General features: G+C 42.2%; 1 protein-coding gene across 1 annotated transcript in view; it reads left to right on the plus strand.

The window, feature by feature from the left end:
• Positions 1-3406: 3406 nt before the first annotated feature.
• LOC112815355 (uncharacterized) overlaps positions 3407-16201 on the plus strand; it is a 28543-nt gene continuing 15748 nt past the window's right edge. The window contains exon 1 of the mRNA XM_025861280.2: positions 3407-3500. Within this exon, the coding sequence (XP_025717065.2) occupies positions 3407-3500 (94 nt within the window). The remainder of the gene's footprint in view (positions 3501-16201) is intronic.

Raw genomic sequence — 16201 nt, forward strand, 5'->3', positions numbered from 1 at the left:
ATTTACTAAGAAATACCAATGGAGGGGAGCCTGGGTGACTCAGTCGTTAAGCGTCTGCCTTTGGCTCAGGTCACGATCCCAGGGTCCTGGGATCGAGCCCGGCATCTTCCCTCTCGCACTCCGCCTGCTTGTATTCCCTCTCTCTCTGTGTCTCTGTCAAATAAATAAATAAAATCTTAAAAACAACAACAACAAAAAAGAAATACCAATGGAATCTGTGATTTGACCCCCTACCATTATGTATATGTCTTCATTAACTTCCTAGGATCATCCACTTGCAGAGTTACCTAATTTGTGAATTTTTGCCCATGGAGCGTGTGAAAAAGGATCTCTGTGATTTTGCATTATTTTTAACTATTTACTAAAAAGATCAAACATTTTTCCTTGGTTGTCTTTCATCATCTGTGAAAGTTTTCAGTCATCTTTCCACCTTCATACTGTGCTTACATTCTCTGGAAGTGGATCCTTCTTCATTCGTTGATTCTGCAAATAGCTCCTCTGAAACTGTGGCTTATCTTTTCATTCCTTTTATTCTACATGCTGATGGACTGGTCTTAACTTTAATAGCATTGAGTTGACCAATCTCTTTGTAGCTTACACTTTTTCTTCTTCTAAGAAGGAACTCCCAACTCAAGTTATAAAAGTGTTTCTTATAACTTCTGCTGAAACTATTCCACTTTTGTCTATCACAGTTAAATCTGCAATGAAATGATTATCATACAGGACACTGATGAGAGGAAGATCCCTTATTCCCCGGTAAATAACCAGTCCTCACTGCCTCCATGTAAAATGTCATTTCTACCACTGCCTGGCAATGTCCGCTCTGGCATAGATTCACCTTCCAAAAATAGGTGGGCCTTCCAAAAAATTCGGGGCTTTCTCTTCTATTCCACTAGCCTATTTTGTCCATCCGTCTGACGATACCATCCTGTCCTAATTACAGCATTTTAAAAAGAATTGATGTGTGTTAAGGAAAGTCTACTACCTTGTTCTTTAGAAACTTCTTGGTATTCCTGGGTACTTATTCTGCCATATAAATTTTAGAGAGTTGGGCGCCTGGGTGGCTCAGTTGGTTAAGCGACTGCCTTCGGCTCAGGTCATGATCCTGGAGTCCCGGGATCGAGTCCCACATCGGGCTCCCTGCTCAGCAGGGAGTCTGCTTCTCCCTCTGACCCTCTTCCCTCTTGTGCTCTCTATCTCTCATTCTCTCTCTCTCAAATAAATAAATAAAATCTTTAAAAAAAAATTTTAGAGAGTTTTTGTAAAGTACTACAAATCCCTGCTGGGGTTTTGATGAAATTTAATGAAAACTATAGATCTATTTGTTTGGAACTGATATCATGGCAGCATTGAGTTCTCTTTTTTAAGAGCATTATTCATGTTTCTCTCTTTTTTTTTTTCAGTTGGCTTTACTGTCACGCATGATGATGTGGGAAACAAAGGCAGAAGAGAAATTATTAAATTTCCTTACTATTTACAGCCCACTGATAAGTCCTTGAAATAGGCAGAGTGACATTCCTCTAGGGACTCAGCTGCCTCAATGTTAATACTTTGCTAAGGGCAAAAGGCAATCTTAGCCCAATCTCCAGGATCCTGTAAGGCTACTTTAACATACTCCTTATTCCTGTCCTTATACAAAATTGTCTGTCTTGGGCAGGGGCAGCCACCTAAGTCACCAGGGTGGCTGCCAATCTTAAGACTCCCGTGTGAGTTTTCCTCCTCATTGGTCTAATGTGATCCCCTTCACATCCCTGGTCTAGCCAAGTCTGGCCATGGGACCTCCACTCAGAGCTGGCCAAAACCAGTACCTGACTGAATTAAAACCCAACCATGGGCCATTTCCCAGGGAAGTTGGCTGTAAAGACTACATGTGTTGGAATGTCGCTTAGACCATGATGGATTTCTATCTTTACTACTGTCCATCAGTGTCCTCTGCTAACTACTTAAGTTAAAACTTAAATTAAAACTGGGTAATTTCCGCTTGTAAAACTTTTTTTTTAAAGATTTTATTTATTTATTTGAGAGAGAGAGAGAATGAGAGATAGAGAGCATGAGAGGGAAGAGGGTCAGAGGGAGAAGCAGACTCCCCGCCGAGCAGGGAGTCCGATGTGGGACTCGATCCCGGGACTCCAGGATCATGACCTGAGCCGAAGGCAGTCGCTTAACCAACTGAGCCACCCAGGCGCCCCTCCGCTTGTAAAACTTTTTTAGTGTTCTCCATGGGTTAAAAATGGCAAGGCAAAACATGACTTTCAGAGTATGGGACAGCACGATATGGTATTTCAGCCCATATACCAGGCAACCATCTGTAGCCTAGGATGCGGTGGGGAAGGGGAGGTACACCAGCATCCCTCCTACAGGGTCTTTTATGACAGGAATGCCTTCGTGGTAAGGCAAGATGGTGATCAATAGTGAATTTTTAAAAAAAAAGATTTTATTTATTTATTTGACAGAGAGAGACACAGTGAGAAAGGAACACAAGCAAGGGGAGTGGTCCCGCTGAGCAGGGACCCCCGATGCGGGGCTCTATCCGGGACCCTGGGATCATGACCTGAGCCGAAGACAGACACTTCACCATCTGAGCCACCCAGGCGCCCCTCAATAGTGAATTTTTGTTTGCGGGATGCCTCTGATCATTTTTGACCCACGGAACCTCTGACATATCCTGTGTGGGATGCCACCCAGGAGTCGGGGGGAATTTTTGGTAAAGGACTTTCTCTACTTTTCCAGGAGCATGGCCTCAGTGGGCTTCTTCTTCAGTCCCCAAGGACCATCCCTTGGGATAACTTTTTAACACTGGAAACAATTTGGATTGCAAAATTTAAGAAAGGACTGATCTGTAACACTGCATGGCCTCAGTAGGATCTGTCAGCTAGATCTCTTCTGCAGGAAACAGGGCAGAATGTGTTTGCCCGAATGTGTCTGTCTAGTAAACTCCCTCCTGACATACTGGGTGATAATTATCTAAATAGACCTCCTCCAAATAAACCCAGGTTGCCGGAGGAAACACAGGCCCTCCCTAGCAAAGGAGACGCTGACTCACTCTCTCACTGTTCCTTTTCCTAAAGGATGTGGGGGCTTCTCCCTCACTCATTTCCTGGGTTAATGGGTATAATTGGAGCCAACTGTGGTTAGTCTACCTCGGGGTGGGGACCTTAAGGAATATTCCCTGAAACTCCGTTTGTTTCAGGGAAATTCCCTGTCTTCTCTGGCCTGACATGGACTGCCTATTCCCCCTTGTTGGTGGGAAAACATGGCGTCTGCTCTTCTGTTGGAGTTGATGAGTTCTAGAACTGGGGATCCTTTCTCTGCCTTCTGGCAGCACTTGGCCTCCTCCTGTTTCTGCACCACCTTGGGAGCGGCCTGCATAACTTGCTTTGGTACCATCCTTGGTGCCTCAGGCACCATGGCTCCTTCTCCCCTCACTGTCAAGGAGCAAGAAGAGCACTCCCTGGACCTAACACCACCACCCACTCCAGATTTCCCCACTAGTATCTCAGGTAAAAATTGACAATGGGGAGGATCCAGGTGAAACATAATTCAGTATTTAAACTAAGTTCGTTGGTTTAATTTAAGATAGACATGTCTTTAAAGCTAACAGCTGTAAATGTGAAACTTTTATTCTATCAAGGTTTGCTGAGGGTCAAATAAGCTCATATTATCTCTGTTGAAATTTGTTAGCAAAAAGATGACTAAAATGATGGTTAATTGTCTGTCTTATCAAAGTTTTCATGGGTAATTGTTAAGCGAGCTTTCAAAGTCTTTGGTAACTTGAAACCTTAACGTTTTGCTTGGATGATAAATGGGATTGAATTTGTTGGATAATGTAAGTCTTTTCCAAATAGGATATAGTGCCTAAGCATTGATTACTCGGTGTAGGTTTGTGCTTTTGATTTTTTTTAAAGATTTTATTTATTTATTTGAGAGAGACACAGTGAGACAGCGAACACAAGCAGAGGGAGAGGGAGAGGGAAAGGGAGAGGGAGAGGGAGAGGGAGAAGCAAGCTCCCAGCTGCGCAGGGAGCCCAATGCAGGGCTTGATCTCGGGACCCTGGGATCACGACCTGAGCCGAAGGCAGATGCTTAACAACTGAGCCACCCAGGTGCCCCTGTGCTTTTGACTTCTTATTGCAAAGAAACTAAGGATATTTGGGTCTGTTGGTAAACATGCTTTGTGCTTCATTGGTTCATAAAATTGCCATCTAAAGAATTCTGGTGTAACAGTTCACAATTGATTACTACTTAGTTTTCACTGGAGACTAAGGTGTTTCAAAGAGTAAAAAATTCTGCTAAATATAATTAAGATTGATGGAAATAAGAAAAACAACTCTATATGTGTAAGAAAGATAAAAGGAATGGGAATGCATCTTTGTTGAAAGCAAAAGAAGGTAATTTTAAAAAAGATTTTATTTATTTATTTGTCATAGAGAGAGAGAGCTAGAGAGGGCAAGCCGGGGGAGCAGGAGAGGGAGAAGCAGGTCCCCACTGAGCAGGGAGCCCGATGTGGGACTCGATCCCAGGACCCTGGGATCAAGACCTGAGCTGAAGCCTGACGCTTAACGACTGAGCCACCTAGGTGCCCCAAAAGAAGGTGATTTTTGTCCTAAATAAGACTGGTTGTTTGGAGGAATGGTTTGGAACAAAATCTGAAAGCAAAGGAGACTTGCAGAAGGTTTGTGGTGGGAAATCTTTGGAAAGGATTTTTATGTATGGTCAGGACAGACTAAGATTGAAATGAATGGATTTTAAAGTTCACTGGTATAAGATTGAAAGTCTTTCTCTCAGTTAAAAAGACAAAGTTTCCTTGAATTGTTGGTCTGCTCTTGATAAGAAAATGTAAACAGTTGTTTTCTCTCTGTCTACCCAGAAAAAACAGTTTCTATGTTTTGCTTTTATTAGGTCCTTGTTGATCTGTAATCCTATTTAGACATGTGCTTTAAAACTTTCTAAGGTTTTAACAAACTTCCCCAAGATTTAAATTTTTAAATGAAGTTTCGTTGACTAATTAGGCTTGTTTGTTTGGTATGTTACCTTCTGGTATAAGGTCATCACTGATGTGGGAAACAAAGGCAGAAGAAAAATTATTAAATTTCCTTACTACTTTACACTATCCCTAACCCCCTCTGAACTTAAAAATGTTACAGGATTTTTTTCTCCATCGGTACCCAAGGTTCTTGGTCACGCTGCTTCGAAGAATGAAGAGGTAGACCAGATAGAATGGTGGGAAGCAAAGCAAGGTTTGTTTGTTTGTTTTTAAAGATTTTATTTATTTGGCAGACAGCACAAGCAGGCAGAGCAGCAGGCAAAGGGAGAGGGAAAAGCAGGCTCCCCTGCTGAGATCATGACCTGAGTGGAAGCAACCAGTTGAGCCACCCAGACACCAAGCAAGGTTTATTAATTGATAGCAAAGTAATAGGACAAAGCTCCAGAGGAGGGAGGGGACCCGAAAGGGTTGCCACCAGAGGGTCTAAGTCTAGGGTTTTTATGGGCTTGTTGACAGACTGTATTAATCTGATTAACCCTCCCTGTGCCGTCATCCAATCAGGTTTTTGTCACCTATCTATCATATGGGAAAGGGTGGAGGGCTCCTTCCAGGGTGGTGTAAAATCCTTTTAAGGGTGGTTTCCTCTTGGGGGGAGGGGGCGCTTGTCCCTGCCTGCCTGCCATCCAACTATCCTTAATAAAAAATACATAATGGGCCAGTCCTCATGACCCAGGACAGCTCCTTCTGCCCATAGGTCTTGTCCCTGTGCTTTAAATAGAATCACCTTTTTGCACCAAAGACGTCTCAAGAATTCTTTCTTGGCCATAGGCTTTGAACCCTAACGTTCTTTCCTACATCAATCATCACCTGATGCTCTGATTATTGAAGTGTTATGTGTCACAGAAATAACTGAATTTCCTTGTCAATTGCATTATAATGAACTCTCATATCGGATCATTAACCATGTCCATTTCTGAGTTTTTGTCATTGTTCTTATTGTCTTGCAAAATGAGCTTCATCTTCAAGGAGGTTCATATAAAGGACTTTTAGGACAAATACAGGTATTCAGTATCTTTAAAATCATAAAACTGAAATGGGTAAGAATTTCCAGAACTACTAAAAAAAAAGCTGCATTCAAATTAAACAAGAATAAGTAACATGGGACTAAATGAACTAAAAAGATGATTATAGTTTTGTGACTCTTGTTTGAAACATTCCTGTTTCTCTGCTGTTTGCCCTTCCAGATTAAGGAAACTTTCTCTTAAGGTATCTATCACTCACAGAAATGTGATAAAGTAATCATTTGTGAACAAATTGAAGCATTTAACTTTTCTCTCTTCCTGAACCCTCTGAAATTCAAAAGGTCTTAGTAAGTATTCTTTCTTCCGTGGCCATCATAGTCATTTGCATAAGTTCAATAAGAATCTGTTCTCCTTGTAACAGGACACCATTGGAAACATTGGTTATTTTACCAAAGCCTTGACTGGAATGTCACATTTGAGAGACATGCGTAGACTCAGATATGACCAAACAGCTTTAAGGAACTAAGGTTTACTTTATTTTTTTTTTTTAAAGATTTTATTTATTTATTTGAGAGAGAGAGAGAAACAGCATGAGAGGGGAAAGGGTCAGAGGGAGAGGCAGGCTCCCCGCCGAGCCGGGAGCCCGATGTGGGACTCGATCCCGGGACTCCGGGATCATGACCCGAGCCGAAGGCAGTCGCTTAACCAACTGAGCCACCCAGGCGCCCCTAAGGTTTACTTTATAAACCGTGGAGCCATAAAGCCCCTTGGAAATGTTGCCCTGATACCTTGCTTACTGAATTCCCAGGAGCCTCCCCAGGTGAGTAGAGAGTGTCACTTCCTGGCAGGTGCAGGGACCTCAGGCTACTTTGGGAACCTCGAGAAGAGGAATTCGCCCACATCTATGGGTATTGCAGGCATGTCTGATGGCAAGTGCTTGGCTTGGCTTCTGGCCTGGAGAGGCTACTAAAAGTTCAATCTAGGTGCCTTATAAAAAGTTCCAGCAAAGCAGATTCTTGCTATCTCTGGAAACAAGGGTTATTTTAGAGAGAAAAATGATGTTTCAGTAACGATCTTTGTGGATGTTAAATCCTAGTTCTGATTGTCTAAATGTTTGTCGTTTCCCTAAAGCTAGACAACTTGAAGGAAACGTCAGAGAACTTGCCACAATAGCTTATATAGACAATCTTCATGCTTTTTATTCTGTGGGGATAATAACAGGAACCCATGGGCACATGTTTATTTAAACAACTGAAAAATGGGTTGATTCCCCCAACAACTGTATAACTCAGCTATCACCATGACCAATTCTGTGTGGCTGGGATGACAAAATCGCTCCTTAAAAGCCAGAGCATACCCCACTCCATAGGGTTAACTAAGGACTTGTGGAGATAATGGATGACCCCACTTTCCTTATAACTGAACTGGATGATGTACTTGGGGAGGCTGTCATCTCTTGAGACAAGTCTTCTCCCACTTGCCAGTGATTTCTTATAATTAGGATACTGTTAAGGCTGGACCTTCAACAAAAAGAGCTTCTTCTTGTTTTTGTTTTATTTATTTATTTATTTATTTATTTATTTATTTATTTATTTATTTATCAGAGAGAGAGACAGAGAGAGAGAGGTAGCGAGAGAGGGAACACAAGCAGGGGGAGTGGGAGAGGGAGAAGCAGGCTTCCTGCAGAGCAGGAAGCCCAATGTGGGGCTCCATCCCAAGACCCTGGGATCATGACTCGAGTTGAAGGCAGATGCTTAACGACTGAGCCACCCAGGTACCCCTATCCTTGCTTTTCTGATAAAAAATAAAATAAAAGCTATGTGCAGAATTCAGCTGCTGCTACTCTCCCTTGCAGAGGCAGCCCTGCACAGCCGCTCAGATTGGTGTCTGAGAACTTTATTTCAGTGTGAGACGACCAAAACGATGATGGATATGTTCTGTGTCTCAGTGGTATGACCACCTAACATCTATTTTTGTTCCCTCTTTGGGACTGGATGATGTTGTTTGGCACATGGAACGTCTTTTTTTTTTTTTTTTGAAGATTTTTATTTGAGAGAGAGAGAATGAGCAGTGGGGAGGGGCAGAGGGAGAGGGGGAGAGAGAGACGCAGACTCCCCATCGAGCAGGGAGCCCAATGTGGGGCTCGATCCCAGGACCCTGGGATCATGACCTGAGCCAAAGGCAGATGCCTAACTGACTAAGCTGCCCTGGCACCCCTGGAAGGTCTTAATAAGTACACGGTCAACGCCCTAAGTGATACTCTACAAAATAGAATGGCATTAGATGTTTTAACTGCTACACAAGGTGGAACTCGTGCTAGCATAAAAGCAGAATGCTGTGTATACATTCCAGGTTACCACAAAATATTTCTGGGTTTCTGACATGAATACTCAAATTGGCACTTTAAATAATCCCTCTCTTTCCTTTAATGATTGGTTAAACTCCTGGACTGGAAGATTTCCTTCAACTATCAAAGGACTCTTATTTGGGCTTCTTTTTTTTGTTACACTAGTCATGTTTTGTTGTTTTCTGCCTTGTCTCTCCACTTGGTACCGAGACTCCCTCACTGCCATACTTCAAGCCAACAGATGATCCTTTCCACTCGGGATGATCCACACATGCAATCTTGCTTGGATTCAACTGCCTTTGCCTTTTGTAACTCCTATATCTATATAAGCCCCAACTGACCAATGTTGACCTATAGGTAGAGACATCTCTATGCCCGTATTCAGCAGGATGACATTACAGGAGGTGAGACCTTCCACCCTTAGCAACCTTAAAGATTTAAGGGTCAAAATTGTTCAGGGAGGAATGATGTAGGAAACAAAGGCAGAAGAGAAATTATTAAATTTCCTTACTACTTATAGCCCATTGACAAGTCCTTGAAACAGGCAGAGTGACATTCCTCTAGGGACTCAGCTGCCGCAATGTTAATACTCTGCTAAGGGCAAAAAGCAATCTTAGCCCAATCTCCAGGATCCTTAAGTCTACTTTAACATATAAAAATTCCTTTGGGGGGGCTCCTGGGTGGCTCAGTCGTTAGGCGTCTGCCTTCGGCTCAGGTCATGGTCCCAGGGTCCTGGGATCGAAGCCCACATTGGGCTCCCTGCTCAGCAAGAAGCCTGCTTCCCCCTCTCCCACTCCCCCTGCTTGTGTTCCTTCTCTCACTGTCTCTCTGTCAAATAAATAAAAAATCTTAAAAATTCCTTTGGAAACTTCCTTTATCTCTAAACCCCCCCAAGATACATGTTGGCAATCATCCCCCAAGCATATGACCCACCAAAACACATCTGAAGGGTCTCACAACTCAGGTTTTATTAGACAATAAATGCCCTTTCCCAACAATAGCTAGCCCCCTCAAGGTCCTGGAAACCTCACTTCCAAAATTCCCTAGAGACTTATGCTATTCCCTAACCCCCTTCCAACTTGAAAATATATCATGGGCCCCTCCTCATGGCCCCAGAGCAGCTCTTTCTGCCCCAGGGTCCTGTCCCTGTGCTTTAACAAAACCACCTTTTTGCACCAAAGATGTCTCAGGAATTCTTTCTTGGCTGTCGGCTTCGAACCCTAACGTATTTACTACATCAATGAAAGTTTTTATTATCCCATTATGGTTTTTTATATGCCTCATTAGAATATGTTATGGACTTGTGTTTGCCCCCCAAATTTGAAGCTCTGACCCCCAGACCCTTAGAATGTGACTATATTTGCAGATAGGGCCTTGAATGAGGGGACTACTTTAAAATGAGGCCATTAGGGTGGGCCCTAATCCAATGTGACTTGTGTAGTTATAAAAAGAGGCGATAAGGACATACACACACACAGAGACGACCATGTAAAGATACAGAATAGCCGTCTGCAGGCCAAGGAGGGGCCTCAGAAGAAGCCAGCCCTTGGGTACCTTGACCTTGGACTTCCAGCCTCTAGGACTGTGAAGAAATAAATTTCTGTTTTTGTGCCACCTATGACTGTTATTTTGTTATGGAAGAAGCCCGAACAAACTAAGAGTATGTTAAGCATTTAATTATATATAGGCATACCTCATTTTATATTGCTTTGCTTTATTGCACTTTGCAGACACTATGTTTTTACAGATTGAAGTTCTGCGGCAACCCTGTGTTCAGCAAGTCTGTTGGTGCCATTTTTCTAACAGCATTTGGTCACTTCATGTCTCTATGCCACCTTTTGGTAATTTTCACAGTATTTTAAACTTTTTCATTACTCTCACATTTGAATTGCTGCAATCTCATGATAAAATTTGAATGGATGAGGAGTTACTTCTTATGGATGAGCAAAGAAGGTGGTTTCTTGAGATGGAAGCTGCTCCTGGTGGGAAGATGCTGTGAAGATTGTTGAAGTAACAACAAAGGATTTAGAATATTACATAAACTTAGTTGCTAAAGCAGTACCAGGATTTGAGAAGATCCACTCCAATCTTGAAAGTCCTACTGTGCGTAAAATGCTATCAAACAGCATTGCATGCTACAGAGAAATCATTCATGAGAGGAAGAGTCAATTGATGTGGCAAACTTCATTGTTTTATTATGGTCAATTGCCACACCCACACCTACTTCCAGCAGTCACCACTCTGATCAGTCAGCAGCCATCAACATCCAGAAAAGACTCTCTGGCAGCAAAAAGATGACAACTTGTTGAAAGTTCAGATTATGGTTAGCATTTTTAGCAATAAGGTATTTTTAATTAAGGTATGTATACTGTTTTAGACATAATGCTACTGCACACTTAACAGAGTACAGTGTAGTGTAAACATAAGTTGTAATATGTACTGGGAAACCAAAAAATTAATTTAACTCACCGTATTGCAATATTTGCTTTATTGTGGTGGTCTGGAACTGAACGTGCAATAGCTTTGAGATATGTCTGAATAGTTATTTCCTAACTACTTCTGCTAGTAATAAGGCATTAAAAACTTTTTCTTTTTTTTTTTGGTAAAGTCTATGCCCAATGTGGGGCTTGAATTCACAACCTGAAATCAGGAGTCACATGCTCTACGGACTGAACCAGCCATGTGCCCCAAAAATAAAAACTATTTTGAAAGGGCTCCCACTGGGAAGATTTGAAAAATTTTGAGTATCAAAATCAACAATGGAAGCAACAGCCTGTTGAATAATATAAGAAACCAGGAGCCAAAAACCAATAGGAATAAATAAAGAGGAAAAGGAAGGTCTTCTACACACCAGACAGCAAACTAAAGAATGGAAAAAAAAAATAATGGTGTTAGAAAAATCCCTTCATACATGTCATACTCATAATGGATTCAGGCAAGTGCCATCAACAAATACTGAAAATAGTTTGAAGGGGCGCCTGGGTGGCTCAGATGGTTAAGTGTCTGCCTTTGGCTCAGGTCATGATCCCAGGGTCCTGGGATTGAGTCCCGCATCGGGCTCCCTGCTCCTTGGGAGCCTGCTTCTCCCTCTGCCTCTCTCTCTCTCTCTCTCTTTCTCTCTCTCTCTCTCATGAATAAATAAATAAAATCTTAAAAGAAAAAAAAGAAAATAGTTTGAAGAGAGGAGCCTGGCTGGCTCAATCGATGGAACATGGGACTCTTGATCTCAGGGTTGTAAGTTGAAGCTCCATATTGGATGTAGAGAGAACTTAAAAATAAAATCTTAAAAGAAAAAGTTTGAGGAAATAGGATTTTCATAGTCTCAACAAAGACAGGCTGAGAAACAAAGATGAAAATGATATGTAAAAAATAGAAATAAAAATGATCAAAGAGAAGGTAGTGGAAATGAAAGACAAGAAAAAATATGCACATTATCAAAATTCCTGAGGAAGAAAAATAAACAATGGAACAGAGCTGATAGAATGCAAAAAGACTTTCCCAGAAATAGAAAAAGACATGAATCTGCAAATTGCAAAGGCCATTGGGTAAATTAACCTAGAGTGATCAATTCCAACACACAGCCAAGAAAAAACATTAGATTTCAAGGATAAATTTAAATCCCTAAGACTCTAGGCAGAAGGAGGAGGAGGAGGAGAAGGAGAAGGAGAAGAAGAAAGATCAAATAGCTTACTTACAAAAAGCAAAAGAGACTGAAATCAGGAGTTTCAAACTAACATATAAAAAAGGCAACAATGAGACACCATTTTTAAAAGAACAACTTAATGAAAGTAAGTGTGAGCCAAGGATTCTATATCCAGCCACGCAGTCCTTCAAATACCAAGGCTACAGAAAAGCATTTCAACCTACAAGAACTTAGGGAAATCTGCCCCCTTTGGCCCCTCTTGTGACCCACTAGAGCATGAACTTCATATAAGCAAGTGATATCTGAGAAAATTCAGCCAAGGCACTGATGGTGAGTATTTTAAAAATACATAAATATACCTCTAATAATAGAGCAAAGGTGGAAAGGGGGTAGAAGACTAGGTGCAAATGTGATGGATCATGACAAAGAAGAAAGAATGCAACTAAAATGTGAGAAAGGAGATGAGAAAAGGAAGTAACAGAACTCACTGATGCACAGGCAATGGGAAGACACTAAAGCATACAAAAGTAACCCTGATAAATCAGATAGTAAAAAGATAAAGAAAAAATACAGAATGAAGTGCTTTAAAAATGTATTAAGTACAAAGACAACAGCCAGAACAAAAATTACAAACATTGTTAAATAGCAAAAAGGGAGTATTAATAAGAGAGCAAAGTATAGCTTTCTGGTAGAGGAAGACACATAGCAAATGATACAAAATATATGTAATTATAAGAAGTTATAATAGCCTAGAACCAATGGCACTCCAATAGCCATAAGCACACCCAGTGCCCAGATCTCGGTTTCTCAAACCATTCTCCAACAGAAAGAATCACGGCTCCCTGGAGAAATTACTGATTCTAGGACTGGGGCAAGAAATACATAAGATGTGGAGAACCTGGAGCAGCATGCACAGCCAGTAATTATAGAAGTGCCAAAAAACAAACAACAAACCACAAAGTTGGAGACATGTCAAAAAGATATGGGAAGCCAAACAAAAGGGGTCCCCACTGTCGACCTCTGAGAGTCAGGGACCTGGGGTGGTGAAGGAATGGAGACAAAGAGACAACAGTATAGCGAGGCACAGGGGACCCCGAGCAATCAGCCCAAGGCGCCGAGGTTTATTTTCCATACTCTTATATACCTTCTACAGCGATATAGATCTATAATGATTTACAGCAGGGGCATAGTAAGGCACATTCCTCCACGTACCCAGGATTAGTCAAGCACGTAAGAATCTTTAAAACAGAATAAAGGAACAAAGAGGGGGAGTGCCCAGTGTGCTGTTTACAGCTGGCTTCCTATCTACTAAACACCTTCCGCTGCGTACTTTAGAACTGACCACACACCACGTTCCAAGGGCATTTCACTCTGATCCTTTCAGGTTATTTTTTTTTTTAAAGATTTTATTTATTTATTTGAGAGACAGAGAGAATGAGAGAGAAAGCACATGAGATGGGGGGAGGGTCAGAGGGAGAAGCAGACTCCCTGCTGAGCAGAGAGCCCGATGTGGGACTCGATCCAGGGACTCCAGGATCATGACCTGAGCCGAAGGCAGTCGCTTAACCAACTGAGCCACCCAGGCGCCCTGATCCTTTCAGGTTATTTTTAACACTGCAATCTCGAGTTTTCTCAGAGATCTCGGAGTCTGAGCGAACACGCACCAGTGGTTGTTGTGGTGTTCTGTTTCCCACAGCTCCACCTTTCTTTTTTCAAGTTAGCCGCTGTCTTAAGCACTCTGATGGAGATTTGGGGCACTCATTTGTTTTTTGAGGGTCGTCTTCATCGCTGGTCCTGGGCCAGACTTTCCGAAGAGGTATCCAAATTGCTTGACTGGATCCATCTGAAATGACACAAGCATAACCAGGGCCTCGGGTAATTAATTTCCTGGGCAACCAATTATTTTCCTCATTTTTTATCCACACAGGTGCATCCTGAGTTGAGATTGAGGCTGGCGAGAAATGTTTGTCAGCTCTAGTATACGGTTCTCCTTAGGGTAAGTTTAAAAGGTTGTGCCATGACGTCTCAGGGGTGATTCCCCCTTTCGTTTTAGAAATAGTTTTAGGCAGTTGTTTCTTAATGGTGGCATGCGCCCTTTCCACTACAGCTTGTCCCTGAGGATTATAAGGAATACCTGTGATATGCTGTGTTTGCCATTCTGTAAGGAATTCTCATACTTTTTTTGCTAGTATATGCTGGGCCATTATCTGTCTTGATACAAGTAGGTAACCCCATAATAGCGAAACATTCAAGCAAATGAGAAATAACATGCCCAGCCTTTTCTCCCAATGGAGTAGCATGAAGAAATCCTGGAAAGGTGTCTATTGTAACATGAATATACGAGAGACGTCCGAAAGGTGGGAAATGAGTAACGTCCGTTTGGCAAATACAATCAGGAGCTGTGCCTCTGGGATTGTTGACGCCCACCGGATGCTCAGTTAAATGTGGAGGTTGACAAACGGGACAGGAAGAGACAATCTGCCTGGCAGAGCGCAAGGGTATTTTATAGTGTGAATGAAGGCAGTTGGCGTTGGTATGAAGATGGGCATGTTCTCCCTGGAGTTTCAAAGATAGGAGTAGCCAGTAAATCAGCAGATTGATTCCCTTTTGTAAGAGGTCCAGGGAGGTTAGAATGAGAAACTCACCAAAAGGTGAGTTTGAGATTGAACTGAAGCAAAGGGTTAATGATAGAATGAGTTGTGGAAATGAGAGCTGTTTCCAAAGGCGCAACAATGCTAACTACGTAGGCGGAATCAGATACGGTATTTATAGGATGATGAACATTTTGTAACAAGAACAATAAAGGGGCAAGTTCGACTGTTGAGCAGAAGTGTAAGGGGTTTTTATGGAGCGCTGAATAGCAGGGCCCCAGACTCCGGCCATTCGAGAGGTTTGTCTTCTTGTGCTATGACACCAGTCGGAGAATGAGGAGCAGGGAAAATAAGAAGCAGGGGGAGAGAATCATCATACCTGTAAGCAAAGGCAGTTTATCGCTCCTCAACAAACTGCAGTTCGGCCTCTGCCTCTGAGGATAAAGCACGAGGACTATCTAAAGCAGAGTCACCTTGTAAAGTGTTAAATAAATTTTGTAATTTATAAGTTGGAATCCCCAGGAGAGGGCGAATCCAGTTAATGTCTCCTAGGATTTTTTGGAAACTGTTAAGACTTAAGGAGGGTATCCCTACGAATTTGCATTGTTTGAGATTTCACTGTGGTTCTATCTACCACAGGGCCTAGATAAGAAGCCAGAGTAGTTGTTTGGATTTTCTCCAGGGCTATTATGAGACCACCAGAAGTCAAATGTTGGGAAGTGGCCTGATACACATTTTGTAATTCGGTTTCAGTTTGTGACGCCAGCAAAATATCATCCATATAATGAATAATGTAGGACCAAGAATAATGCTTTCTAACAGGTTGGAGGACCTGGCCAACATAATACTGACATATGGTAGGAGAATTAGTCATACCCTGTGGCAAAACTGTCCAGTGATATCGTTTCATTGGTTCCTTGTTGTTAGTGCTTGGAACAGAAAAGGCAAATTCCTCCCTATCCTCAGAGTGAATGGCTATGGTATAGAAACAATCCTTAAGATCTATTATTATCAATGGTCATTGTTTGGGAATGGCTGTAGGAGTAGGTAACCCAGGCTGCAAGGCACCCAAAGGCTCCATGATGGCATTAACATTCTGAAGGTCCAGTAAGAGCCTCCACTTACCTGATTTTTTTCTGCTAACAAAAACGGGAGAGTTCCAAGGAGATTGTGAAGGCTCTGTATGTCCTGCCTGCAATTGCTCTTGAACAATTTGCTCTAAGGCCTGCAATTTTTCTATGGGAAGGGGCCATTGAGGAGTCCAAACTGAGTAAGTTTTCCACATTATTTTAATAGGGGCAGGCCTCTTTTCCTCAATGGCCCCTAGAAAAAAGGGTTGGCTCTAGGTTGGGGGGCTTTATGGCATTCCTTCTTTTTTTTATTTTTTTATTTTTTTAAGATTTTATTTATTTATTTGAGAGAGAGAGAGAATGAGAGATAGAGAGCATGAGAGGGAAGAGGGTCAGAGGGAGAAGCAGACTCCCTGCCGAGGAGGGAGCCCGATGTGGGACTCGATCCTGGGACTCCAGGATCATGACCTGAGCCGAAGGCAGTCGCTTAACCAGCTGAGCCACCCAGGCGCCCTATGGCATTCCTTCTTGACATGTCCTATTT

The sequence above is a fragment of the Callorhinus ursinus genome, unplaced genomic scaffold, assembly GCF_003265705.2.
Source record: "Callorhinus ursinus isolate GAN/ISIS: 27379988/994484 unplaced genomic scaffold, GSC_fseal_2.0 scaffold77, whole genome shotgun sequence".
Taxonomy (NCBI): domain Eukaryota; kingdom Metazoa; phylum Chordata; class Mammalia; order Carnivora; family Otariidae; genus Callorhinus; species Callorhinus ursinus.